The sequence below is a fragment of the Haliaeetus albicilla genome, chromosome 8, assembly GCF_947461875.1.
Source record: "Haliaeetus albicilla chromosome 8, bHalAlb1.1, whole genome shotgun sequence".
Lineage (NCBI taxonomy): Eukaryota > Metazoa > Chordata > Aves > Accipitriformes > Accipitridae > Haliaeetus > Haliaeetus albicilla.
The window spans coordinates 19,558,734-19,586,647 of NC_091490.1; the positions used below are offsets into that span (position 1 = coordinate 19,558,734).

At 37.0% G+C, this 27,914-nt stretch overlaps 1 protein-coding gene across 4 annotated transcripts; it reads left to right on the top strand.

Annotated features, from left to right (window-relative positions):
* The first annotated feature begins 71 nt into the window (after positions 1-71).
* On the top strand, positions 72-27,707 carry CCDC18 (coiled-coil domain containing 18). Of its 4 annotated transcripts, XM_069789248.1 has the most exons (25): positions 72-129; positions 1,270-1,418; positions 1,595-1,751; positions 2,017-2,184; positions 3,144-3,253; positions 4,138-4,266; positions 6,317-6,413; positions 7,185-7,306; positions 8,871-9,180; positions 10,539-10,642; positions 10,748-10,908; positions 11,590-11,810; positions 12,564-12,674; positions 13,778-13,909; positions 14,698-14,832; positions 15,409-15,486; positions 16,963-17,079; positions 18,405-18,572; positions 19,020-19,162; positions 19,624-19,787; positions 20,645-20,858; positions 21,454-21,553; positions 22,620-22,736; positions 23,210-23,353; positions 27,456-27,707. In XM_069789248.1, exons 2-25 carry the CDS (start codon positions 1,300-1,302, stop codon positions 27,468-27,470), a joined length of 3,336 nt encoding a protein of 1,111 aa, XP_069645349.1. In that variant the 5' UTR covers positions 72-129; positions 1,270-1,299; the 3' UTR covers positions 27,471-27,707. The 4 variants fall into 4 exon arrangements, with proteins under 4 accessions (XP_069645349.1, XP_069645350.1, XP_069645352.1 ...); XM_069789249.1 differs by lacking the exon at positions 72-129 and having other exon boundaries at positions 154-1,418; XM_069789251.1 differs by lacking the exons at positions 72-129; positions 1,270-1,418; positions 1,595-1,751; positions 3,144-3,253.
* The last annotated feature ends 207 nt before the right edge of the window (positions 27,708-27,914 follow it).

Genomic DNA, 27,914 nt, shown 5'->3' on the forward strand with positions numbered 1-27,914 from the left:
GAGGCGCTGCCCCCTCCCAGGTACGGGCGCGGCAGAGCGCAACGGGAAGGGGAGGGCCGCGCATGCGCCTTCGGGGCCTCGCGGAGAAGGCGGGCCTCGTTTCCCATGGCCCGCGCTGTTTGAAGTGGGGTAAGGACCGGCCCTGGGGACTCCTGCGGCGCTTGGGGGCGGCTCCGAGGCGGCGCTGTTGCCGACACGGGTCTCCTCAGGGCCGAGGGATAGCCCCTTTCCGTCTCCCCCTTCCCCTCGGGGCGGGTGGGCGGGCGGCTGGCTGGCGGCCGTGGGCCGTCGGTCGGAGAGCGCTGAGGCGGGCGAGCGCCCGATACCGCCAGCTCTCGGCTCGCCTGGGCCCCATCGCTCCGGCTCCTCGCGGCGCCGGCCCTCCGCCGCCGCCGGGCGCCCCACAGGAGCGGCGGCTGCTGCCGTCGCTAAGCCAGGCCGCCGCGCTGGCGCTGGTTCCCGCGGCGGGAACGCGCCGGCCGCCCGGGGGGCAGCCGTGGCTGGGGGCGGGCGCGGCGGCGCGAAGGTGGAGGAGGGATCGCGGCCGGGCTGGGTGGCCGGCCGGCTCCGGAGGGACCCTCGTGGAGAGAGGGCGGGAGACCCTGGAGAAGGGCGGGCGGCGGCAGCGCCTCGCCCGGGAGCGTTGGTTTCTTTGAATTCTCTGACCGTTTCCCCATCAAAATATCTCGGACCCGATCTGGAAAGGCTTATTTGCTGTGGTGAAGGCTGCTCCGCCCCCCCCCCCCCCCCCCCCCCCCAAGCTTAGCAGCTCGCCTCCTCTGCGCTGTCGCGTCCTCGCTGCTCTGATGTTTTTTGATTTCGCTGGTCATTGGACAGCTAGGTAAGTTTTGCGTATTCGTTGTGTACGCCCCGTTACCTTTTAGGCACCCTGCCAGTTGCATGGACTTCTAAAGTAACTGAGATGGTTTGTACAAGAGATTTTTGGCCATTAGTGTAGAGCCGGTTTTTCCAGTTTTCGTCAGTGCCAATTCATGAAGCTTCTCCTACTTCATGAGTACATACAGAACTCTTTTTCTCAAGAAAGACAGTTTGTACGGAGTAATTTTTTTTATCTAGTGAATGTGGGAAGAGGTAATGTGCGAAATGTACATTTGCATTTGGAAATTCAGTATTTCCTTTTTTGTATTTTTCTGTTTTTTTTCTCCTTTCCTTTTCTTCTATTTGCCTTATTTCTGTATTTTTAAGAGTATCTTTCCAAATAGTATTCACATACATTTAACAGTGTTTTAATATTAAATATTATATTAGCCATATGTGTTGGTACCAACGGAATACAATATGTGGACTTGCTCTGAAAGTGCTGATGATGAAGACCTGCTTGGAAATTTACAGTCATTACGGAATCAGCTGAGGAGAACTGAAAAAAACCTACAAACTGTAGAGGAAGAGCTTTCTAGGTATGAGTGTGTTTGGGAATGAGAACAGCCTGTCTCTTGTAGTCTAAATCTGTCTTATTCAGTGTAATGGATTATTGCAAGTAGCTCCTTTTGTGCTTTTCTTTTGAATACTCTTTATGAGCAATTTAAAAATAATAAAGAAAAATGGTGTAGCAACTTTTTATTCTCCCTCCTAGCACTAGTACAAGTGACCGTTATGGCCACTGCTTCAATGAGGCTGTAGACTTCACTCTGGAGGATCTTGTTCAGCCTAATTGCAACTATCAAGGCTTTTCCAACTGTAAGAAGAATGCTGGTAAAACATCTTGCCAGGATTTTCAAAGAAAATCCAAAGTAAATATTGTGCTTCATTACTCATTTTTATTACTTTTGTGTTCTCTTGTTATGTTTATGAATATTTTTTTGCTTGTAGGGCTTGGAGTTGATACGCTCTAGCATTGGGCAATTATATCGCAGAGCATTCTTAAACATAATATGATTGAAATACATTTGTTCTGCAGAGTTTCCATTGATGTATATATTGCTTACATATGCATATATAAGTGCATGTGTGTGTATATATATATATATATAAAAAAAACCCTTTTTTTATGTCTAGTCTTACTCAGTATCCACAACTTCTGATAAAACTGTGGAAGAAAATGAACGTCTAAAGGAGCAGCTGGATGCCCTTCATGAGCAAAATGCATCTTTGGCTTCTCAGAAACACTACCTAAAGAACAGAGTGGAAACAATGAACTTTGAATTGATGCAGTCAAAAACAAGAGTATGTATCTTCAGTGTATTCATCAAAAGAAACACCAAAACCACCAAGCCCCAAATGCCCCAGTGACCATGACTTTTGAGCCTGTAATTCCAAGCAAAACATGCTCTTTTTTTTGTCTTTTCTTAATCTATCTAAATTTAGTATTTAAACTTAATATTCTATCTCTTCATAATATTCGGCATTAATTTTGGAACAGAATAGTTTGGAATCTTTCTTCATGAGCAAAACAACTATATTAATTATAAATTCTATCTATTGATGTTCCCAAGTTCAATCTAAAGCTAGTAAGTCACAGAATGAAGAACACATTATGTAAGAAAATAGCTCAGTAATGTATTTAGTACTGTATGTTCATGTGTCTGAGCTACATTAAGATTAATGTGAATAATAATGGCACAGTAGTCATTTGTCTAGGAAATGAAAGATGTTGACCTTTCAGGTTGGATTAATATTATTTTGAAAAAGTGAAGGTGAGTTAGAAGGAAATATTGTATCAAATCATTACTGATTTACTATACGCTTGTATGTACAGGTTTTTTGGGGACAGTTATATAATATTTGGTTTATATGTAACATTAATAAAACATAGCTACGCTTAATGCTTTTTGTTTGAGAAATGTTGTCTCCCAGACAGTACAAATAAGTAGATAAACAAAATGTTTGTCTGTCTGGCATGGAAAGAACTAGAGGAACATAAACTTTTGGGGAAAAGCAAGAGATAAGGTCAACATATAAAGAAATCACTCTGCTAGAGAGTGTATCACACTGGAGTGGTGCTAGGAAACTTGAATGATGTTAAATGAGCAGAAAATTGGAGGTCAGTTTGTGTAGATGAACAAGCATCTTCTACAGTAAGGTTAAGAGCACCATGACATTCAGTAAGCAGATTGTTCTTATGCGTCTCACCTGGAGGTATATATTCAAGTGTTAATGAAACCCCAAATATGTTTGTATTTCAGATTTGTTATCTTGAATCAACTTTAGGCACACACTTAGTCAGCATTCCAAAGTTAAAAGAACAGATTGTAAACTTGGAAGCAGAAGTTTCAGCTCAAGATAAAATTCTGAGGTAGTAAGTGTACTTCTAAATCAACATTTTATTGTGGTCTGCTTGCTAGTCCAGTCTCTTTTTCAGGATGACATAATAACTGGTACTGTGTGGGTCATGTAATCTGGGGCTTGAAACTTTCATTTCGGAGCCATATATAGGAGGAGGGAGGTGTTTTATTTTGTACTGATATCTTATATATGGGGAATGTACTTCAAGAAATAGAGACAAAACCAAGAAAGGCTGGTAAAATAAACCAGTTTATAATGTACACTAAATGTGAATGTACCCTTATAACTGACTAGAGTGATTGTATGCTACATGACTGCATATCTTCTGTAGTAAACAAGCATACATATTTTCAAACATGATTGTGCAGCATGTAGGGTAAAGGATCCTTTCTTCATGAATATATTAATAAAGGCAAATGGCCAAATAAAGCTAGTATAAACAGTGTCCAGAGGCTGTCAGGAAGACATACCTGGCTATCAGTTTATCTTACAACCTCATGCTATATAATATTCAATTAATGCCTTCACAAAACAAGTTAAAGTACTTATATTTAATTTATGTTTTAGCATTGTTTCCCACGTGTGTATCCTGACCAGTCGTACCTATTGCCAGAAAAACGGTGATTTCTACATTCAGATCTCATGACACAAAGCCATTTGGGTCCTTGGCAGTCGTGACATCTGATGCCTATTGATGAGGTTTGGACACTGCTCCAGACTGCAGATATACTCCTGGGGAGTCTGGAGACTATGGGTGTTCCAAACCTAGTTTTGAGAGTTGCAGCGTGTTTGATTAGCGCTTCTCAAACCTCATATGCAGAGAACAACAAAAAAAAATCTAGTTTCTTTACGAAAAAGTTCCTAATTTTTAGTTATGCTTTGTTTATTTGCTAGAGATGCAAAAGATAAACTAGATCAAAGCCAGAAGACAGGAATGGAAAGAGAAAATATGCTGCAAAGATATAAAAAGGACTATAAAAATCTGAAAATGGAGTTAATTGAACGAAGCAAGCAAGGAAAGAGGTAGCTAAGTAATTTTAATAAATGGAATACAGAACAGTAGTGTGTAAGTGTTTATTTCCATTGGCAGATATTGACTTCGTGGAATCAAATTATTTCTCTGCTTTATGGATATTTTTAAATAAATGGGGAAATTCTTTGTGAAGATAATTACTATTTAAATAGGTGTTTTTTAAATCTTGAAATTTGCTGATAGTTGCAGGCTGATATCATACACCAGTAACCAGTTTATCACCTGTTTTTTCCCTTCAGAATAGATGTACTGCAGTGGAGAGCTGAAATGTATCTAGAATGTATTTTTCCTGATTTTTTTTTTTAACTTTGTTTTGCAAGAACCTACAGCATATGCTCAGCACTCAGTATTCAACAGTACCGAGTGCTGTATTTTTGGAGTTTGTGTGAGGAAAGTGGTAGAAGCACAACTTAATCGAGAGAACACTTCTATGTTATCCTTAATCTTACCCGTCTATATGGTACTATTGAAAAGGGTGCTGTAATTCCATCCCAATCCCTGTTTCCCTTTCCTATTGCCTCCTTTAACCCAGTGGTTGTGTGGCTATGGGGAGGGTCCTTTTGACTATTGGAAGTTACCGTATACAATCCTATTACCTCCAAAATGTAATTTTAAAGAAATGAGAGGAATAAATAAAAAGATTCTTACCTGCCCAATTAATTTAATTGCATTACCTGGGGCAAACATTAACTGAATTAATGACTTATGAAAGCTTTTATTAGAATCATATAATTGTTTAGGTTGAAAAGACCTTTAAGATCATCGAGTCCAACTGTTAACCTAGCACTGCCTTTTGAATGCAAACCCTTTGTTTGGCTTGTCTACCTACCCATGAAATTAGTTCTAACCTTCCTATAGCTAGACAAATGGAAATACTGTGGGGCTTGTGCTACTCTGAAGAAATGTGTTAATTGATGTTCACTGTTCATTCAGAGCATGTGGGGTTGGAGCTAGCTGTACTTAGTTACCAGTTGCAAATGTAAACATTTTGGTACTTTAGAAAAGCTGAGCTTATGCCAGCTGTTAAAGGCAACAGACGGTGTTATGGTTAGTATTAACAATTATTATGGTTTGCCTTTTAATCAGTAATTACAACCACTTACTATTCTTTGGCCAAGCTAACTGAAGTGCTTTAGGCTAACACTATTTTGTTTGTTATACTGAAATCCCTTTATCCCCTTCTCTGAATACTTTTGCCATCTCCAAATGGGCAGTGGTCCTCAGGCTGAGAAACACTGATCTGAGGGTTGGCTGTACTTAGATGAGGCACTTGCCCCTTCCCCACAGTTCTCTTAGTGGAAGAGAGAGAAACAAATGGTACTGAGCAGCAGTAATTCTTGTGTGCCTGTGTTAGGTGTCCTGAACAGACTGCATACCTCAGCTGTCAGGAGGTTACTGTTCCAACTTCTTCCCTAGTGAGTAATGACAGGGGAAAGTAAGAGAGGGGCAGGGGTGAGGAGTAATAGACCAAAACAGTAGACAGTCTGGGTTCCTGCTTTGAACAGTTGCTCACCTCATATCATCCCAGTCTCAGCTTCCTTTACTATTATTGATTCCATCTCTCTGGTATCCCGCAAATAACTTATCGTTTGATCAGTTCCCACCAGTCTTGCATAATTCCATCATGAGAGCTCCTTTCAGTATTAAAATCTTTTCCAGTTTCCCTTAAGCAGTTGGAATTTTAAGGAGCACCCCTGTCTTCTGCTCCCTTATCATGCATGCTATCCCAGTCCCTAAAATGGGCTTTTACTGGTAGGGACAGGAGGATGATTTGAATCAAACTCTTTTTGAAGGGGAATCAAAAGTGTTTATTTTTACATTCTTAGTCTTATTGGAGTTTTGTTTATGTTAATATGCAAAGATGATATTTAAAATTAATTCATGCCTTGTGAAACTTTTTTTATTTAAGGCTTGGAAAGTTGGAAGAAGAAATATAGTTACCTGGAGCAGTTAATTTGGTAGCTGTTCTTAGTAACTGGAGGAGATAGTTACATAATGACTGAAATTTGTGGTTTTTAAAATTGGTATGCTTCTTTGCAGAGCAGAACAGCAAAGAAATGAAGCTTTGTTGAATGTGGAGGAGCTGACAAGAGCCTTCAAAAAGTATAAAGAGAAAATAACTGAAAAATTAGAAAAGGTAGGAGTTTTTTCTTCACTTGTTTTTGCCATGCTATTAGGATTTTGTTTCTTCCAATTAGCTGAGCAGCAAACAGCAACAGGTTCACCAGTGGGTCAATTGTTTCTGCTTGTCAGTGGCAAAGTCTTAAGCGAGGTGGGACAGGGTAAGCAACTGTTTGTGGTGATAACTTCAGTTACCCAGTTTTAAACTGTCTTCACGCAGTCTGGATGGTCTACGTCATTGAGGTATCCTAATACTGCTGGTGGGTTTTTTTGTCTCTTACTTGCCAGCTGGGAATTTTATGTTTTAAAAGTATGTGATCCTTTTAGAAGAACTCTGTTGACTCCATCTGTATAACCTGCTCAATGAAACATGAGCTAGAGAAAAGCTAAGATGAAAATGAAGTAATCTCCCAAAGTTCCAGTGGTCAAAATTGTTAATGCTTCCTGCCTTGTTGGAGGAGAAAATACAAGCCTGAGGCAGTAAGCTCTTACAGAGAATTTTTTATTTTATTATACTTCTTTCCTTATGGAAGGAGATTGCCAACCACAAATATGCCCTAAAATATTAAACCAAAATAACATTACTTTTTTCCTAAATGACAGAAAAAAAGAAAACTTCTTTGCCCCTCTCTTTTTCTTTACAACAGTGAGGAATAGAACTATCTATAGGCTTACCTGAAAGAAAAAAAGAAACAGCAAAGTGTTTATAGTATTCTTTTAAAAAAGCCTGTTGGCCATGGAAGCTTAGATTATTGTTGTACAGTAATGAAAAAAATTGCTTTTTAAGGTTAAAGCTGAAGAAGTAGTCTTGGGAAAACGTTTAATTAATTGTGAAAAAGAAAAAGAGAAGATGAATGAAAAGTGTGTCAGCTACAGAAAGGATCTAAACATCCTAGAAGAGCAATTAAGGTAATGCAAAGGCTTTTAAAAATTTCTGTACATTTATTTGAGAAGAAATTGCATGTTACAACTGCCACTCTGAACATGCTGCTCAATTTGCATAGTTCAAACCAAATCACGACCAGCATCAGTAAACACTTAGGATCAGTATCAGCAGTACAACAGACAAACCATAATGCTAAACAGGTAAAAAATGTTAGCATATACTTACAAATTTCTAAATGCTTTTCTATAACTAATCCTTGAAAGTTCTAATCGCACGCACTGCCACATACTCACAGTAACACGCAACACCCCACCAAGCCTTCTGGGAGCATAGGTTCCCTTGCCCGCACACTGCTTCTGTGGGAGATGCGGGTACTCTGGCTTTTTATATACCCGTTCTGCTGCCTGCAGTCTGCTAATGTACATGCCAATGAGAAAGCACCGTATTAGTTCACTTACACTGCCAGGTGTGAGTCCCTACTTGTTGCACACCATATTGTCAGTCCCGAGCTAGAATGAAGGATACTCTTGGCATCCGCTGGGGAGGCTGTGCTCAGGCCTGAACAGAGGTTGTGATGCTGACTGCAACTACTGGAAGTGTCAGACCAGGTTTGGACTGCTACTCTGTCCCCACTCCAAGGTCTTTTCCCACTGTTACAAATTTTTATGCTCCTTGTATGTTTCTTTTCAAGCTGAACCCCCTCTTTGCTTCAGAAGTCTTTTGGTAATTCCCTCATTACTTCAATGAGGGAAGACAACCATCAGCTGGTTATCTTTAGCATTATTAGGTTTGGACAAACACCACCTCAGACAGTTTTGGGTATCCCATTCACATGCGCTGTCCAGACTCACATTCCTGTCTTAACAATTGTTCTTTAGACCATTTTGGCAAGGGTGAGCAGTGTCTGAGCACCCTTACACTAGCCTGAGCCTGTTTAATAGCTCTCTGCTGATGATGGGCGTCTTTCCTCTAGACTGCCCTCTTTTGTCTGCTAACTTGCACTGGGTTTGGCATTCATCAGGACCTTTGCTAAGCTAATTCAGTTTACTAAATCAACAGGTACCTAAAAAAGTAAATAATTTGTGATGGACTAAAAATACAGTTAGCTTGCTGTGCAGTCAGATATGAGGGGAGAGAAGAAATAGGACCCCTTCCTCTCTTGTTAGTAGCAGAATGCTAGACTAGCTCAGTCTTAGTACTTTATCTTCATCCATTGTGATTTTAGGTGTCATTATTTTATCTTGTTCTTAAATTTCCTTGGCTTCAGCACAGTTAAAGCCACCTTCATCTATTACCTACCAGTGACTCTCCTGATAATGCTTAAAACTTTATTAAGTTGCTTAAGAATGAGCAGTAGTTTATTCTCTCCGTTTGTTTGCTGATAGCAGTTTGCATCTTGGTCCTTACAAACAGTGAAAGCTTAGTAAAGCAGTGAAAACTTTTCTGTCCTTTGTATAGAGCTAATCCTAGATTTTGAGAGGGATGAAACTAGTAAAACAGTGTAGTTATGGTGTGTCCTTCTAGTACTTTTAATAATGAAAATCTTCTATGTTGAGCTATACCTTTTAAATGGATATACTTTTTTAGGCAATTAAAGGAAGAGAATCATAGCACAAAAGAAAAAATTAAGACTCTAGAGGCAAAGAACACTGACATGGTATCAATGCTGACTCGGTCTGATCAGAAGATCATTGAGCTTGAGAATGAACTTGGTGAAAAAGAAATAGTGCTTAAAGAGAAAAATGCTCTAATAAGTGAAAACGCAGAGCTGAGAGCACTTACTGCACAGCAACATAACCGCTTGAAATTATACCATCAAGAAATTGAAGACTCAAGGGAAGAGCTCAACATACTAGAAACCATTATTTCCCAGTTGTGTCTAAGTACATCTGAAGAGGTACAGTAACTGATACATCCTTAAAAATTGCATTGTGTCTCTTAAACAATTCGAACTGACATTGCATGGAAATCCTGTGATGTTCTTGAGAAATAATCTGAGTAAAATATCTTTGGTTTTCAAGATGCATGGATGACATGTTTTCTTAATTTAAATATCTTACTTTTGTCTTCTCATTCAGAACAAGGGATAGGTGCTTTCAAATTGATTAATCAGCAGGCATTTAAAACTACATTTTCCGTTCCTCTGTTCTATGTCTTGATTCTTCAGATGTATGTATATTCTCTAAAACATGATGATGTCCTATTATATGACGCAGAGGTTCTTCTCAGTAGGACAGCAGACGCATTTCATCACACAGCTGGAGTTGATGTGTTAACCTCAGCAATGGAGAAATTAGAGCAGGAGAGGTGTTCATAGGAATTTTTTTTTTTTTCTGGGAAAGAGAAGGCACACCTTCCCTGACTGTAAATGAACTTCTGTTTACCAGGATGAACCCTGGCTTATGAGCCTGAGGCTTGTATTGGTGAAGTTTATCGCTAAACTGACTGTGACTGGGAGAGTCATGTAAAAAACCCAAAGTTGTGAACTGACTAGGGTTAATGGAGGAACGGTTTGGGAAGTTGGGAAGGGCTAGAGAGACATACGAGGTCAGGAGTACAGATTGCATCAGGTATTGTTATTTTTGAAGTATGAATGTGAGTAGCTGTAATGAAAACAAAATCAAACATATGCTTTCTGTATGATAAGTATGCTTTCTGTATGATTTTGGAATGGCCAAAGTGACCTCTGCTGAAGAGAATACAGTAACTTGGATAAAAATTATGTTTTGGGCTGTTCTGACCATAGAACAGAAGATTTTCCATTTATTTGGAAGAGCCTTAAAAATTGTTTTTGGGCCCATTTGGAAAATACATTTTCTGGAAAAATTTGGGATTATTCTAGTAATTGAATGAAATATTCAGAAGCTCTCTGTAGCTTGAGGAAAAAATGGTATTAAATGCAGTCATCGAAATCTGAAAGGAAGCATGATGTGTAAGAAGTTCAAACAGTGGAATTACTGATAGTATCTCCATTTATTTAATTTTTCATAGCAAAAATGTTCATGCTTCAGTACCTGTACAAAGATACCTGAAGGAATGGTCTCAGTTTCAGAGGACTTTAATGCCTATAATTTCTGCTAATGTGAGACAAACCTGCAGTGCTGTGCAAGCACTTACGAGAATCATTTTAATGATCAAGTTATCCAAACTTTTAACATCCTAGTGTATATGTCTTTATATGCTAGTGTAACACATGAATTATGAAGCAACAAAAAGTCGATTTTGCACTGATCTTGGTTTTCCCTTAACTTTTAGCTTAAATGGCACCACTTGAAACACCAGCTATCCAGTTCCTCAACAAAAGAAGCTCTCTCTGAATCTTGTTTTGAATCGAATAAACCTTTGATTGCAGACCGAAGGTATAGCTTTCTGGTTACTGAATTATGGCAAGAATAGGTAGATAAGGTGATATAGAACTAGCACGTAGAAAGTACTTTAAATAATTGTCTCCTCCTTTATAATAGCATTAAACTGGCAATGAAAGAAGCAGAAATTCAGAAGCCTTGTGCAAACTTGACTATCTGTACTGGAGCTGAGCATCTTTCTAATGATAATGAAGGACAAGAAAATAGCAGGTTATGTGGCCTGGAAACAGAGCCTGTCAAATTGATCAGAAGTCAAGGAGGTAAGCCTACCAAAATAGCTGTGCAGTTCTGTCTGATTAATACAGAGAACAGGAATTTTTTTGGTGGTGTTTAAGTTGTTTTTATAGTGTTTTTTCAATATATCTCTGAGCTAACAGATACGGTTTGGTTGAACAGGGAGCATTTTGCCACCTTGGAATTCTGGAAATTGTCATGTTTTCCAGGCACAATATTCTTATTCCTTTTGCTAGTTAAGTTACTTGTTCAGCAATATCCAAGCTACGAGCTGTGTTGAAATAGAACGATGTATTTCTTTCTTTACGCAGGTTATGCTAAGGTTTCCATATTTTCTTTGATTCTTTTCTCTGTATCCTGCTGTTGCAGAATTTCTGCAATTGTTTCTGTGATTACTGTTGGGACTGCTCCATGAAATGACTTCAGGACACCTATAATGATGCTGTCTTCAATTTTAAATTTTTTTTTTGTCAGGTTTTTGTTTGTTTGTTTGGGGAGGGTTGTTTGTTTTCATGAATCACAGCTTTCAGTTAGATTACGGGGGAAAAAAAAAACCCAGTCTTGTTTCTGAATATGATATGTGTTAGTTCAATATGCTGTCACTAAATTATATTTCTCCTTTCTTTGGTTTGTATGATTATTTGCTTGAGTGCTGGTTTGTATGTTCTTTTATAATTAATCTTAAATTTATTTTTTCCTACTTTGAGAGAGGAGAACATGTCAACAGTTGGAACTTATCAGCAAACAATTTGACAAGGAGAGGCAAAGATTCCAGAAAGAGATAGAAGAGTTACGCACTAAACTGACGAAAGCAGATGATGTGAATTCGTCTTTGAAGACCAGCATGGCTCAGAGAGCCAGTCAGTTTCAAATCATACAGGAAGACCTATTGAAGAAGGCTTCCAAAACTAGTAGCTTAGAGAGAGAAGTAAGTTTTTAGCAGCACTGAAAAAATATGTCACTTTTTGTTTAGTTCACTAATCAAAGATAGTTAAGACAAGTTATGGAAGAACTGCAATTGCCATATTAATTTTGAAATCTGGCTTATTTAAGAAAAATTGGATATCTGTTAGTTGTCAGAAATTTCATTTTAAAGCTGATACATAGTTAGTGGGCTTTACTACTACTATTTTGATTTGTTATGTGGAAAATATGCACAGTCTTGTTGTTTTGGTTGAATTAATGTCTAATCTTAAGCAATAGGTGTTGAAGGAACAGTTGTATTTTTCCTCACTAAATGTTAGTACAGTTGCCAGAGATTAACATCATTACCGGAGAGGCACGAAAGAAAGAAATTAAGCTTCAGCTAGCTCTTCTCTGGTTGAGTAAGTTAAAATGCTAACGTTTACATTCTGGTGGTAATTTGTTTATAGAATTCCAGCACATTGGGATTTGCAGTATATCCTAATAATGGCCATAAATGTTATGAATCTGTAATAGCTAATTCCCTCATATGGCACTGATAATGATCATGAATTGGATAAATTTCAGGTAAATTGTTCTGAATTCTTCTCTGTAAGTAATAAATTTTAATAGATCATTAAAAAAATAATTAATTAATTAAAAATACTAGGAAATAGTAGTAGCTGAAATTGAATTGGTGGTAAGAAAGTACATACAAATACTTGAATAAACCCGAAACAGTTGTCTTCATGCTGTTTTGTGCCATATTTAATTTCAGGTAACAAAGAAATCTTCTCAACTTTCTGCGCTTGAGAAACAGTTGGAAGAAAAGACTATTGCTTTTTCTGCTGCTGCAACAAGAAATACTGAGTTGGAACAGGAACTCATGGTAAAGTGTTCTCAGTGAGAAACTACATTTATGTAAAAAGACATAAATGGATATTAAAGTTTAAGTTAAAACAGTATTATTCCACGTATTCAAAATGGATAGACTTTCAGTTCTGCTAAACAATCTGCAGTTTTTAGACAGTGCAGTTTTTAGACAGTGCAGTTTTTAGACAGTGCAGTTTTTAGACAGTGCAGTTTTTAGACAGTGCAGTTTTTAGACAGTGCAGTTTTTAGACAGTGCAGTTTTTAGTGCAGTTTTTAGTGCAGTTTTTAGTGCAGTTTTTAGTGCAGTTTTTAGTGCAGTTTTTAGTGCAGTTTTTAGTGCAGTTTTTAGTGCAGTTTTTAGTGCAGTTTTTAGTGCAGTTTTTAGACAGTGCAGTTTTTAGACAGTGCAGTTTTTAGACAGTGCAGTTTTTAGACAGTGCAGTTTTTAGACAGTGCAGTTTTTAAGAACTGAATCTTGCTTCAAATAAAACATCCCTTTTTTCCTGCTTTTGAACACGGTGAGTTATTAATGGACATGTTACTTTTTCCTTATGATGATATGTGCAATGAAAATCTGGTCCTATTGAAATCAATTGTAGCATTGCCATTTGTTTCAGTGAAATATATGTAGACCTGTGAATAAAAGAGTCTTCTAAATGGTAATAAGTGAAGAGGGTGGTCTAACACTTGGAGCACTGTAAATTCTGGTCTGGGTATTGTTACGCAGACTTCTTTAGTTTTGGGAAGTGGTCTAAGGCTGCTCAAAAAGGAAACTACTTATGCGGTCCCTTTCAAAAGAAAACCTGTATTTTAAAGATTCCATCTATCCGTGTGAACACAGAATTTCTTTTTGTCTTTGTCAGAAGTTCCTTGCTCCAGTTGCTATAATCTGTGGCAGTAGTCCACCTTGCCAGACACCTTGTCTCTGTGTAGTGGCTGCATTTAGGGGGATTCTCTACCTATGTTATAGGTGTGACATCCTTTGAGATGCTGTGTAAACCCAGTATTTTCTGGGTTGTTCTTTTATGAAATCTAGGAACTCGGTCATCAAATAAAACACTATTTAATTTCACAGCTAAATATTTTTATTAAGTCCTTTTTGTTGTTGCTGTTTCCCAGGGAAAAAACAGACGCATTCATGAGTTGGAAACAACTATCAGTGAAGAACATGAGCAAGTAACTTCTGCTTTTGAAAAAGCAAAGTTGGTTCACCTTGAGGAGCACAAAGAGATGGAGAAACAGATTGAACTAGTAAGACCTTCTTTGTGTGCCAGTATGTATGATTGATACACTTGGTAACTTTTTTCCTATGTTAATTTGTCTTTTTAGTAATTCTGAGGCAGATGTCCAATTAAAAAGTTGTATTAAAAACTTATCTCTTCTCCCAGCTTTTCCTGATTTTAGTTCACTTTCCATCTAACACTACACAATCTCGTGATTTCCCTCCGAGATCCCATATCCTCTTTTCTGCTCAACTGAAGAGAAATAGGGACTTAGGAAGAATACTGTTGTTCTTCACTCCAAACACCTAGCAAAAAAAAAAAAAAAAGTGTAGCGCTTTTGCCTACTGGGGTTAAACCATGACAGCTTCTAACAGTACTCTCTCATTTGCTGAACCTCTGCCAGCCTGAGCCTTGTGAGCATCTGTGTTCAGGGAGAACTGTTGGTAGGTTTTTCAGGCTTTAGAGAAGAATCCTGTTGCTTCATGTGAGTAGAAATATAACCACGGCTATTTCTAGCTGATCAAGAAGCTTGTCATCTTTTACTAAAGAATGTATGCATGTCTTACTGTCTTGGCTGTTGACAGACAATTACACTCTGCCTGCCCTCATTCTCTTGATTCTCCTCTTGCTTTAAAATACTAAGTGTATGGGATTTCTTGATTTATTTTTTTTTAAGACTGTGCAATACTGCTGATTGCAGGAATGTATTTACTGTTTATTTTTAAAGTGATGGGTGAATAGAACTGAATGACATATTTAGATGCACATGTTCTCTGAAAAAGCTTATTAAAATAATAAACCATTAATTACGGGCAGCTTCAGACACAGCTGGAGAAGAAACATCAACAATTCATTGAACAAGAGAAAATAATATCTATTTTGCAACAAGATGTTATACATAAACAGCATCGCATTGAATCATTGGATGGGCTGCTGACAGAAAGCAGAGAGGTAGGGTTGGCTCTTGACTTTCTTTAAATGCAAATCAAGCGAGTGACTAATAATGATAAGCATATCGATAAACACATGGAAAAACTGGAGAATATGAAATATACTTACGTTTTTGCTCCTTAATTCTTGTTTGAATAATTGGCTGAATCTAGTGTAGTCCCCAGCTACTACTACCATACATTGTACAAACTTAAATGACCTTTCATTATTTTCTTTATCAGCATTCTGTTTATGCCTCTGGTTGGCACCTTAGACTTCTCACTCTAATCAAAGGAAAGAGATCTGGATAAAGAACAATTGCATCTATTCTGCACTAGGTAGAAACCCAAGAATGTTCTATTATGGCAATGTTTTATTCCTTTTAATAATTCCTGCTGCTGCAGAATATGAAGGGATACCTATCAAGAACCAAATTCACTTCAGAGTACGATGTACACAAAAACAGTATACAAGCAATTGTGTTTTAAATACACTGATATTTTTTCCCCCTGATTCTTGGTATCAGTTTTTATTAGTTGAATTGCTGTTACTATATTTACATTTTGTTCTCTTGAATAAAAATATGTGTACAAACAGGAAATGGAAAATCAAAATGTCAAGAAAGATCAAGGATTGAAGATGCTGAAAAGTCAGCTAACAGAAGAAACAATCAAAGTTAGTGACCTCTCTAATTTTCAATTATTAGTTTTAAAGTTTGCAGTAATGGTGTATTTTCTTTTATCCTGAATAGAAAAAATACATTAAGGCAGCTTTATAGAAATTTGTCTCGTGTAAATATTTCAGAAGTCATTAAGCTGAAGTCTTTGCTTTTTTTTTTTTTTTTTTTTAATTAAAAGAAGCATGGTGAAACCCACAGTAAGAGATTATGCAATGCATAATTGCTTTATAAAATTACTGTAGTTACAAATAGGGCAGATTTGTGCTGCTTGTGCTCTTAAAGTAAAACACTGTCTAACAAAGATAATGTTATGTGGGTTATTGCCCTAGATACAACATAATTTTAGATATATGTGATACTATAATATTGGTCATGTTTTTAGCCATCTATACCTCTTCCTAGTGTTTGCCTGATAAATATTTTCCATGCAGCACTTGCAATGGTTTTTTAATAAAACATTGCCATATGGTGATTTACCACAGTCAGGTTTCAAACAGTATTAAATCTTCGGGATATCACTAGGAGATGATCCTAGGGACTTAGCTGGTAGCATGCTCTTTCTGAACTTGTGTTGGACCAGTTTTCTATCCAAGTGGCTAGTATTTGGGATGTTTTCCACAGATTTAAAATTAAGACCCATTATCACTTCGCTTCAAAAAACCTCTTGATTCGGGTGGGGAGAGAGGTATACAATCCAGTATGGTTTAGAAAACTGATAGTATTGAAAGCATTAGCCAATCTGCAGCTAAATTCAACATAGTTCTCGTTGATGAGAAAAGTCGTCTTAGCATTGAAACCAACACTTAAGAAAAGTTTAATTACTATGGCTTAAGACCTCTGGGGGTTTGTTCATTATAACTTTTATCCGATCAAGGTTCTAAGATATTTGTTAGAGATTACTCAAATCCAAATTAATAGTAAAAGGGTAAAATAGATTAACAGTGTTGACATTGCTAAAAGCTTTTTCCTTTCCCTTTTGGTAGAACTCAGGCATTGTCTTTCAGTGCAGAAAGAAAAAAAAATGCTGCTTAGTAGCTTTCTGAGAGGAATTGTATTAAGATCTGAATATTATTTTTGAAAAAGACTTGTCACAATTCACATATGATCATTCCAAATTTATTTGTACAATTCTATATGTAATAAAATGTGGATTAATGATTTGGTATTGGGCATATGTTTGCTTTTAAATTCTAGTTACTGATAAATACCGGAATATCTTCTCATCACTGATAGTCTTATCTGATTTAAACATCGTCTAAAGTATTGTAATTTAATTTCACAAATAATTTTAATTTCTGAATACTATTTCAGTTTTAAAGTTTATCAGAATCTTCCAAGCCTGTTTTAATATTCTTTAGATAAAAATGTAGCTTTTCAGAAATTTTACACAAAAATGTTTTTTAACACTTTTTTTAGACTCGTTAATAAAAACCATGCCATGCAATATTAAGTACTCTGTTACATGCAACTAGGTGAGACAACTCAAGTCAGCACTGGATGTGTGTAAGGAAGAAGTTGCACTGTATTTGAATCAGTCACAAGAAAATAAGGAGATATTTGAAAATCAGCTCAAAAAAAAGTCTGAAGAGGTAACAGCTTGTTTTAACAAGTCTTCTGTATTGCAGAGAACACTTGTTAGGAATGATTTAATCTAAAACTCCATGAAGTAAGAGACAAAACATTTGCAGCAGGAGCTGTGAATAGGAAGCAAGACTATACATTTGTGAGGGTAAAAGGGAAAATCATAACTAAGAAACACTGGATAAGCTTAGGGAAAAGAAGTACAAAGATAAATGAATTGTTGAAAGCAGTAACAAAATCAGAATTAAGTGAAAGAAAGCATTATCTTGGAAAAAAATGGAGACAGCATTATTGCAATATAAACTTAGGTGCACATAATTGATCTGTGTTTCAGGTATCTTATTGGGGAAGAAGTCCTGGACATAAGAAAATATTTACTTCAAGCCCCTGAGTTTTATCACACTTTCTACTACTACATGAAAGCAAGGAAGAATTAAGTTTAACTATTAGTAGTATGAATTTTTATTTGTGGGGATGCCTAACCACATGAACTAGTTGTCATAGCAGGCTGTTCATGTGGGTGCTGCCCTACCTGCTGAGAGATAGGCTCTAGTCAACTGGAGATTACTAGACCCTGTACAGGAGTAACTGCATGGAGATCTATGGTCTGTGTTACTCATAAGCGTGTGATATTTACTGCTGCTTTCTAAGCCCTAAAACTGTTGTTCTTATACTGCATATAAGGAGATGGGATACTGTGTGAAATCAAGGGTAGCAAGTGAGGCTTTGTAATTGTGACCAGTGTTTTCATAAGTGGCAGAATCACTACTTCCACTTTGGGGTGAGCAGTTAGTGATTTTTTTTTTTTTTTTTTTTTTTTTTTTGAGAAAATTCTTGGTATTCATCACTGAGAAATCAGACTATTCAATATGTGATAAGTTAGGCACTCAGAATTCCTGTTTTTTTATTGAAATGACTGTTGTCATAGAGGCAGAAAGAAATAGGGGAGGCTCAGAACAGAATCTCAAGGGGGAAACAAGGACTTTGAGAAATAAAGAAGAGTGACAGAAATAAAAGTAGTTCCATAATTTAGAAATGAAAAATCTTTGTTCTGTATGTTTTTAAGGTACTGACCAGTTTAGGTATATTTAGAAAGCAAGAAGTAAAAAAACTGGGGCTGATAAATTACTTCTGTCCTCACTTTATAAAGCACAACTCAGTGATGAATTATGGGATGTGTTATGTACTGTTGAAACTGTAATGCAACTAAATTCAGAGCCAGAAGTTTTATGAATAATAGGTGTGATTCTGTGCTCATTGAGACTGAAGAGAATAGCTGATGCAAGTGCAAATAAAAATGTTTTATTGTAATGGAAAATAAATGTGTTTTCAGGTTCGTTATTTACAGAAAGAAATAAAACTAAAAGATCAGAATATTCAGGACACAAGTGAACAAAATATTCTCCTACAACAAACTTTGCATCATCAGCAGCAAATGTTACAGCAAGAAACTATTAGAAATGGGGAGCTGGAAGATAATCAGATTAAACTAGAAAAACAGGTACAGTATAGTGAGAAGTGTCTACATAAAGACAGATTATTAAATGCTTTTTTATATATTTTTGTAATACCTTTAAAATCTGAATGTTTCTTTGGTAACTGAGTTGGTAAAGAGTTCAGTGGTTGGTTTTGTCTTAAACCAGGTTCTGTGCTATCAGAAACTCTAGCTAGCATTAGAGGGGCTAAGTACTTGGAAAATCAAACCCTAGACTGCAATTAAGGAGAGGTTTATTGAAATTCAGAAAGTTGAATCTTGTTATATTTTCTAGGAACTATTTGTCTTTCAAATGTGACTGCAAAGTTCTAGTCTTAAATTATGCACAATTTTAGACTCTAAAGAAATCTGTTGTGTTAAAACTCTTGCTATGCGAGTTGCAAGACAAGGTTGTATATTTCTTTGGTATGTAATTTAAAAGTACCAACACTTCTTAAATACCATTTTAAATAGGTATCCAATTTGGAACAAGAGCTTCAGAAGCAGAAAGCATGTGCAGAAGATGAGTTGAGAAAGGTAGAGGAGAAACATCGCCTAGCTGCTCAGGAAGCAGATTTAAACAGACAGAAAGTGGATGAACTTAATGGTACAATCAGGTAGGTTAGAATAACTGAGAGGTATATTCTGCAGATAGACATATCAATAAGAAAGACTGCTCTCTGAAGTGGTATTCAGCTATGTAGTCATGCAGTTTGTTCTCTGTATGAGCATAGACTGGAAATCAGAAGGGAAGTTATCCAGCAGAGGCATGACTTTCTGGAACAGTCTTCCAGTGGAATTAATGTATGTCCCAGCAACCTATTTAGCCTTCAGATGGCACTTCATAATGCAATTCAATTCATAAATATATCAAGTTGCTTGTAATTCTAGATACTAGATTCTAGGAGGGCTTGGTAGTCTTAAAGAATATGGTTTTGATTGCGAGAAAAGCCTACTTAACATGATGTTTTTATTGCTATTTTATGCACAAATGCTTGTCATCTTAGAGCATGTAAGGACATAGATATGTTGCTTTTGTTATTACAAGGTTCATTTTGTTCTGGTTGCTTCTATTTAGACAAATTAAATTGGAGATGGATCAGTGCAAGAGTGAACTTACTAGTATGGAAAAGGAAGTAGTGCAATTAAAACGAGATGGTGAAGACAAAGCAATGCAGATAAATCAGTTGGATATTATTTTGGAAGAAGCACGATCAGAGCTCAATGAAAAGGCAAATAAGGGTAATTTTGCTATTTTGTTTCTCAAGCTTCCTTTCATCATGCTTTTTCTCTGTATATATTAGAGTAGACATTTTAATTTTTCCTTTTTCTGCTGTTGTTTTATAATCAAGTCCATGAGAGTAAAAATATGATAATTTTGATGGAGAGATTACTTTTTTTTTAATGTGTTGGTAATTCCATAGTTTTAAAAAAAAAAGAAAAAAAAAAACCCAAAACACCACACCCCCCCACACCTCAAAAAAACCCACAGACTTTTTTTTAATGTACCTTTGCAAAGTCTCACTTCTGTGGGAGGTACCTTTACCCCAGGTGAAATGAGTAAGTAGTTTTATCTGTAAATTGGTAATGCAAATTGTTAATGTGGTAACCAAACAATACATGTAGATTTAATAAAGGCACATGCTATTTACAAAAATTCAGCTCTTTAAAACAAACAGAAAACCACACAAGAGAGTCTATGGAAATAACAAACTTTCCAACCCCTCCTCCTCCATTTAATTTTACCATTCTTTTACCTAGAGGTCTTACTAGCAATTCTGCTTGCATTTTCCATAGCACTACATATTCAGTTACTGTGTTGTCTCTGTACTTTCTCCTTGGCCAAATGTTTTTAGGTACATCCTCATATTTCAAGTCAAGTATAGATTATGAGCTGAATAAAACCAGCCAGGACTTAGGTGACATGAAAACATTGTTGTATAACCTCAGAAGTCACTGTTTTTCTAGATTTTCCTAAAAATAGTGTTACTGAAAATTGATTATGACCACAAGTGCTAGTAGGCAGCAGTGTTGCATAAAGACTCTGACTTACCGATGATTAAACATTTTGTGTTTTGTGTTGCGTGTGTGTAAAATAGTGAATGATTTACAAGATAAGCTGCTTCAAAGTGAGACTTGCCACAGGGAAGCCTTACAGAAAATAGTAGAACTAGAATCTGCATTAGAGAATGCCCATGGAGAATTAAAAATCACTTCAACACAGCTTCAGGAATTGCAAGATGCATTACAGAATGCACAGTCCTCTTTGGAGAAGAAGCATGTTGCTATCATGGATCTAACAACTGAGCTCAGGTAAGCTGTTATCTTTTCCATCATAAAAATTTAGTTGTGTTAGTTTTTTGTTAGGAGTAGCAAGTACTTTGGATGGTCTTTTTTTTTATCTTCTCAGCAGCTCTCTATAATTTGTCGGTGGTTTGTGGCTGTAAGATAACTTGATACACTAGCTCCTCAGCTCACTTTAAATTTCTAAAAGTGGTGCTGAATTCTTTTTTGGGAAATCTGTTTTAAAATCTGCTAAAATTATCTTCTGAATCCCAAAATTGTGAAATAATTGTAAGAGGAATTACTTTCTTTTATAGTGAAATTGTCCTGTTTCCTTTCTGACCATAAATTAATGTTACTTTCTTCTGTACTATTATTTTTTTAAAAACATGTTGTCCTGATAACCAATTAAATAACTTGAATAATGAAGCTATTGGGAAATCTCCACCTGGAATATAGTTAACAGAATTATTTCATTTGGATTTGTCCTTTGCAATCAATTATTTGATTCATGTTTTAGAGTAATTTGGCTTTAAGTAAGTAATAGATCTCATGATTTCAAACTGGATACTTGAACCTAAGCAACTGAATGTGCAATAAGCAATTAAACATATGAGAATTTCAGGTACTGCAAGGGAGAAATTGAAGAAAAAAAGCAAGAACTCCTTGACATGGACCAGGCATTGAAAGAAAGGAACTGGGAACTGAAACAAAGGGCAGCTCAGGTCAGACCATTTCAAATATGTTAATGACAGCTATTCCTGTTACGTAGTAGATAACTTATAAAAAGTCCACTAGGTTTAATTGCCTTCACACATCATTCCAAACTGTACTGTTAATATAGCCACAGTGTCAACCTCAAAACCAGCTGTATGTTGCTGAAGCCTTATGGTACCAGGAAAATCAGGTGGTGTTCCCCTAAGGGAAACAGGTTGTGTTCCTTCATGAAAACCTGTCGCATAATTCTTCCTTAGTAATAAAGTTACAGGACAACTGTTGTTGTCTTGATGTTTAAAACAAAGGAAAGATCTGCACTGAAGTGTGCTTGGAGGTGATAGATTCCTTTTTTGCACTGGAGCATATTAGTTCTAAATCAGCATCTAAATATGAAACAGTATCTTTGTTATGAATAAATTTCTGTAGCTCACTTGAAATGCTTTCAGTCTTTTGGTCTGGCTTCATGATTTTATCTCCATCATGGAAAAACTATTCTGTCACTTATAATAAGCCTTCTAGTAGGTATTTCCTGCAGGAGTTACCAGCCTTTGTATCCAAGACTATTTGAGGTGCAGAGAGAAGGAGGGGTGGGGATTTAAAAAAAAAAAATTAAAAAAAATCTGTTCAAGGAACTGATACTGTAAGGAGGCCAGACCTTCCAATATATTCTTGCCGCAGTACCCTGTGAGCTGCTCCGGGAATTCATCAAAGTGATAGGATTTCTTTTGCTTTGGCAAAATTTGGCACTTTCTAACAAGATGTATTAGTATACTAAGCTACTCATTACGTCCGTTTAAAATGAGAACTAGTTTTGTGTTCTGTGTACCTGAGAACCAAACATACTTAGTTATGGACTTTTTCCCGATTTTTCCCCTATTCTCTTTGTTTTGGCCCCTATTTTTTTAAACAAGATAGCTAGGGTGCATTTTTATATTGTCTGCTTGAGACAATATTCTTGAGACTACAAAGGATTAGTTTCATTCCTTTTGCTGTCATATTTTGTAATATTGCTTCTTAAAATCCGCATACTAGTTCAAAATAAAATATTGTCTTTTCTTCCTTTTTTACCTCTAGATTACACAGTTGGATATGACAGTTCGTGAACATAGGGGAGAAATGGAACAACAAATAATTCGATTAGAGTCCAATTTAGAGAAGTCAGAGCTAGAAATTAAGGAATGCAATAAACAGGTAATTCTTGCTTAAATTAAAAAAACAGTTTCCCTAACAAAGGGCAGTTAATTCTCTGAGAAAGTCTGGTCCTAGGACACAGTAGCTGGCCAGGTTTAATCTAGAACAGGAAAATTGGTTCCTTATTGTAGGGAGAGAGAAGGGAGTACCTTAATAGTGTACCAGCAAAAATATTTTATGTTGTCAATTAAAACTAAAAATTTTGCAGGGAAATACCAGTATAAAAATGAATTTTTTTTTTTTTTTTTTTTTTTTTACTTGATACAATATAGCTCCCAAATTGCTGGTCCTTTATCCATTTGATAAAGGAAAATATTGACAAAATAAAAATAAAATAGAAAATTGACAAGACAATACAAAGTCAGAGGTAATACTGATGGTATTGGTGAGTTTGGTTTGGGATGTTGGGTTTTTTTTCCTTGTCCTGATTTCAGTAAAATATCAGTTCTGATTTAACTGCATTTTCTGTTCAGATTGAGAGCTTAGAGAAGAAACTTCAGCGTTCTAAAGATGAGCTTCGTGAAAAAGAGTTTGAATTGCTCCAGAGAGATCAAGAAATAAATCAGCTGAAGAAAAAAATAGAAAGAAAACAACAGAGCCTAGAAGCTCTTGAAAAGGTAAAATGTTCCTTAAATACACAAAAAAATTTAACTTTTTAATACCATTCTCATAACTGCCTAGAAGAAATGATACGATGTCTCTTTAGAATAAGTGTCATTACTTTTCCCCAAGTAGTTGTATTGTATATCCTGGTGTTTGCTGAATCTTAATCCCCTAAAGTTAAACCAGTTTAATGATTTAAAAATTACAAATTTAATGGCACACTCTTAATTGTCTGCTTTGTGGAGAAATTTGAATATTGCTTATCTGTAGTAACCTGATGTTCTGGCTATGGGTGTGATCTTCCATGAAATGAAACGAAACAGTATGCTGTATGATAAGAGCTTCTTATGACTTGGGTAGCTATCTTATGAAAATAATTGCATCAAAAGAGCACTGAGATTTAGCATGCTTATAGGAACAAGAAGAGAGAAATTTTTGGCATGGTGAATGGGAGCACACAGATAGAACAGAAAAGGTAGCTAATTTTACTTTATGAATGATACAAATCTTTGGTTTGGAAAGTCACTACAAGTGCTATCTGAGATAAACAGGCTTTCTGCAGAAATAAGTTCATTAAAAGATGCTTGCCAGCTAAAGGTAAACATCAAAACTGAAATGGTTCCTGCCATTTTGATTATGCTGCATTTGTATGTTATTTCTTTCCCTAGGATAACGTATTGGAGAAGTCTTCTTTCTGTGTAGTCACCAAAGGCATTTGATCTATATTCTAGATCATGGGGGCTTGGCTGTGTCGCAGCTGAATATGAAAGTTCTTTCACTGCAAATTAAAGCAGTGTCAGCTCTTCCATCTTGATTTCTGTTAAAGGTTATTTATGACAGTTGAGAACAGGACAGTGCCTGCTGCTACCCTGTGGTGGGTTGACCCTGGCTGGATGCCAGGTGCCCACCAAAGCTGCTCTATCACTCCCCCCCTCAGCTGGACAGGGGAGAGAAAATAAAACAAAAGGCTTGTGGGTTGAGATAAGGACAGGGAGAGATCACTCAACCAATTACCGTCACGGGCAAAACAGATTTGACTTAGGGAAAATTAACTTATTTATTGCCAACCAACCAGAGCAGGGTAATAAGAAATAAAACCAAATCTCAAAACACCTTCCTTCTACCCCTCTCTTCTTCCCGGGCGCAGCTTCACTCCTGGATTCTCTACCTGTCCCCCCCAGAGGCAGAGGGGGACGGGGAATGGGGGTTATGATCAGTTCATCACACGTTGTCTCTGCCACTTCATCCTCTTCAGGGGCAGGACTCCTCACACTCTTCCCCTGCTCCAGCGTGGGGTCCCTCCTACGGGAGACAGTCCTTCACTAACTGCTCCAGGATGGGTCCCTTCCATGGCATGCCGTCCTTCAGGAGCACACTGCTCCAGCGTGGGCTGGAGCACACAAGTCCTGCCAGAAAACCTGCTCCAGCGTGACTCCTCTCCCCACAGATCCACAGGTCCTGCCAGGAGCCTGCTCTGGCGTGGGCTTCCCATGGTGTCACAGCCTCTTTCAGGCACCCACCTGCTCTGGCGTGGGGTCCTCCATGGGCTGCAGGTGGATATCTGCTCCACCGTGGAGCTCCCTGGGGTGCAGGGGGACAGCCTGCCTCACCAGGGTCTTCACCACGGGCTGCAGGGGAATCTTCGCTCCGGTGCCTGGAGCATCTCCTCCCCCTCCTTCTTCACTGACCTTGGGGTCTGCAGGGCTGTTTCTCTTGCATGTTCTCACTCCTCTCTCCTGCTGCAGTTTCTGTGCCTGCCACAACTTTTTTTTCCCTTCTTAAATATGTTATCACAGAGGCATTACCACTGTTCCTGATTGGCTTGGCCTTGGCCGGCGGCAGGTCTGTCTTGGAGCTGGCTGGCATTGGCTCTGTCAGACACAGGGGTAGCTTCTAGCACCTTCTCACAGCAGCCACCCCTGTAACCCCCCCACTACCAAAACCGTGCCACACAAACCCAGTACAACCCTTCACACATACCATTAACATATTTCCAACTTTTCCTAAGACTTCGGGGATGATTCTGAAGGAAAGGATTTCCTAGCTAGCCCCCGTACAACTGCTGACTAGACCCTTCCTTTCCAGACAAATTTCCTTGTTGTTATTTTTGCTAAGGAATACCATGTAGGGGGAAGCCCAAGAATGATACAAGAAAGGCTTTGAAAATAGTCCTACTCCAGTCATGTTCCTTGAGAGACCTGGAATGAAGGAAATTAAATGTCAAGCTTATTTTCATTGAGTTAAGTACATAAAACACTGGATTTTGGAAGCATTCTGCATAAAATATGAAATACATTGTAGAGGTGTTCTGGCTCCACTTAGAATATGTTATGGTTCCTTTGTTTAAAAGTTGTGTATATTAACATGATGTAAGAAAAGGCTTTCTTCATTAGTAACACATTGCAGACTGACTGACCAATCTTCCACAGAAACTTCTGTCCTAGTTCTAAAAACTCAATTACCTAATCTCTCTGGGGAAAAGGGGTGGTGTGTTTGTGTGTGTGTGTTTTGCCCAGGGGTATAGTCTGTCTCACTCCTTTTCCCCTTAATACACTACCTTCCTTGCTTATTACAGGAAATGTATTAATTCAGGGAAGGAATTGTTAGCTAGGGTTGATTTCTGTCCTGGTCCACTCTGCCCTTTTGGGACTCATGAAATAACCAGGTCACAGATTTTTCAGTTGAAGTGTTCTGTGTTCTTACTCTGCTTTAATCTGCAGTGAAGATCTTGTAACAATACAGCACTCTGCTACCCTTAGAATTTGTAAGTGTTCCAAATAAAGGAACTGGAAACATCTTACTGAACATTCAGAGTAGCTTTCTGATTTTTCTAGGAAATTGAAGTAATTTCCTTTATTTAGAAAAAAAAGAAAAGGGCAGATTTGACTTATAGCAAATTAATCTTTTGTGGCCACAGTTCCTTACTGAAATGAGAAATAAAATTATGTTAAAAATGGTAAGTGAAGTAAGACAAAATTAGGGATTACAAAGATAGATTAAAAAAAAATTACAAAATTTTAATAAAAGTATACATAGCATAAAAATAATTAGAAGTTATAGCTAATGAATGAAAGATTATTACAATAAGCTTATTATGTGCTACTTACAGATGCCTATGTACTCTATTTATAATGTTCCTCATGAAGAATAAGCATCTAGCTTAAACATGAATAGCTACAACATAATCACTTTTATATTTATAATTAACAAGAGCCATAGTATAATGTGATGTTATGAAATATTAGTGGCTGATATGGCCTCTGTTGTGCCACAGTGCTGGCTGACATAAACATAGCTGCTGTGTTTCATATACTAGAGAGACCATTTTGTTGATCACCTTATACTCCTGTTCAGATTTTTCTATAAATGAACTATCAAATAATGAAGTCCAGCATGTGAGCCTGTTTTTTAAAGGGGGGGACGACGACACCCCTAAACCTCTAGAAATTAACAACACTCTGCCTCCCCTGCCCCCAGCACCAAACATACTGTGTTTGGCTGCATTTATTTCTGTATATGATAGAAAATCCAGGATACTTACATTAATGTTGATAAGATTTTCCTCACTTTGTATTGGTAAAAATCATAGGCTTTTTTCCTCTTGATACCTTGATACTGTTGATAGGGTTTTTACAAACACTTCCTGAATTGTTAGAAACTTAAGTTGTTAGGAACTTAAACATAAAAATGCAGTTCAATGTGAAACCTTAAGCCTTACACAGAAGCATTATTTCAAAAGGCAGTGCTCCTTTAAACTGTACAAAATTTTTACGGGGTTTGTATATGAAGATTTCTTCTCAAAATATTCTGCATAATATTTTCCTACTTGTCTACTATAACTTAATATATGTTGAAAAATTTGTAAATTATGCTCATTTTGAAAGTAAATGCACTTCAATTACAAGAACAGTGAACAAAAAATACATTAATAACTTCAGTCTAGGAGGCAGAATTTGAGAAAGAAGCCATGGACTTGAGACCTACAGCTAGTTTTCTTGAATTTGTAAGATAAATCTTAATAATTAAAAGTAATGTCTTGGTACAAATGGCTTTAGATATGGTAAATTGAGTGCAGAAGTTTAAAGGAATGTTCTGATCACAGATGTTTTGTTTCAGGGGCAAGAATTATGAAGGAAGGAGTGTTGTTTATTGAACAAGTAGCAAGCAACCTAGGAATGCTGTTGCTGGTAACATAATCCTGCAGTTCAAAGAGAAAATTTTAACATTGTGTTTGTAAATAATGAATGTGGTTATTTGTACTGACGCAAATGACAACCTTTTTATTTTTCCAACTGTTTTTCAGATTATTGCCTTGATATAATAACGTCTTAATTCATTTTTTGAGAAATAAATTTTATTTTTTAAGTATTTTGAATTGCAGAAATTATTTTCAGCTGTCATTTTTTCCCAAGGATTTTAAACCATGTACTTGTGTTTCACATCTAACTTCCAATTAAGAGCACAATGGTATTACCTTATTAACAATTTTTGATTGGGAATATTTTATCTTTTTTTTTCTTTTTGTACACATACAATGTTGCAGACACAATATCTTATTAAAACTGACCTGTTTGT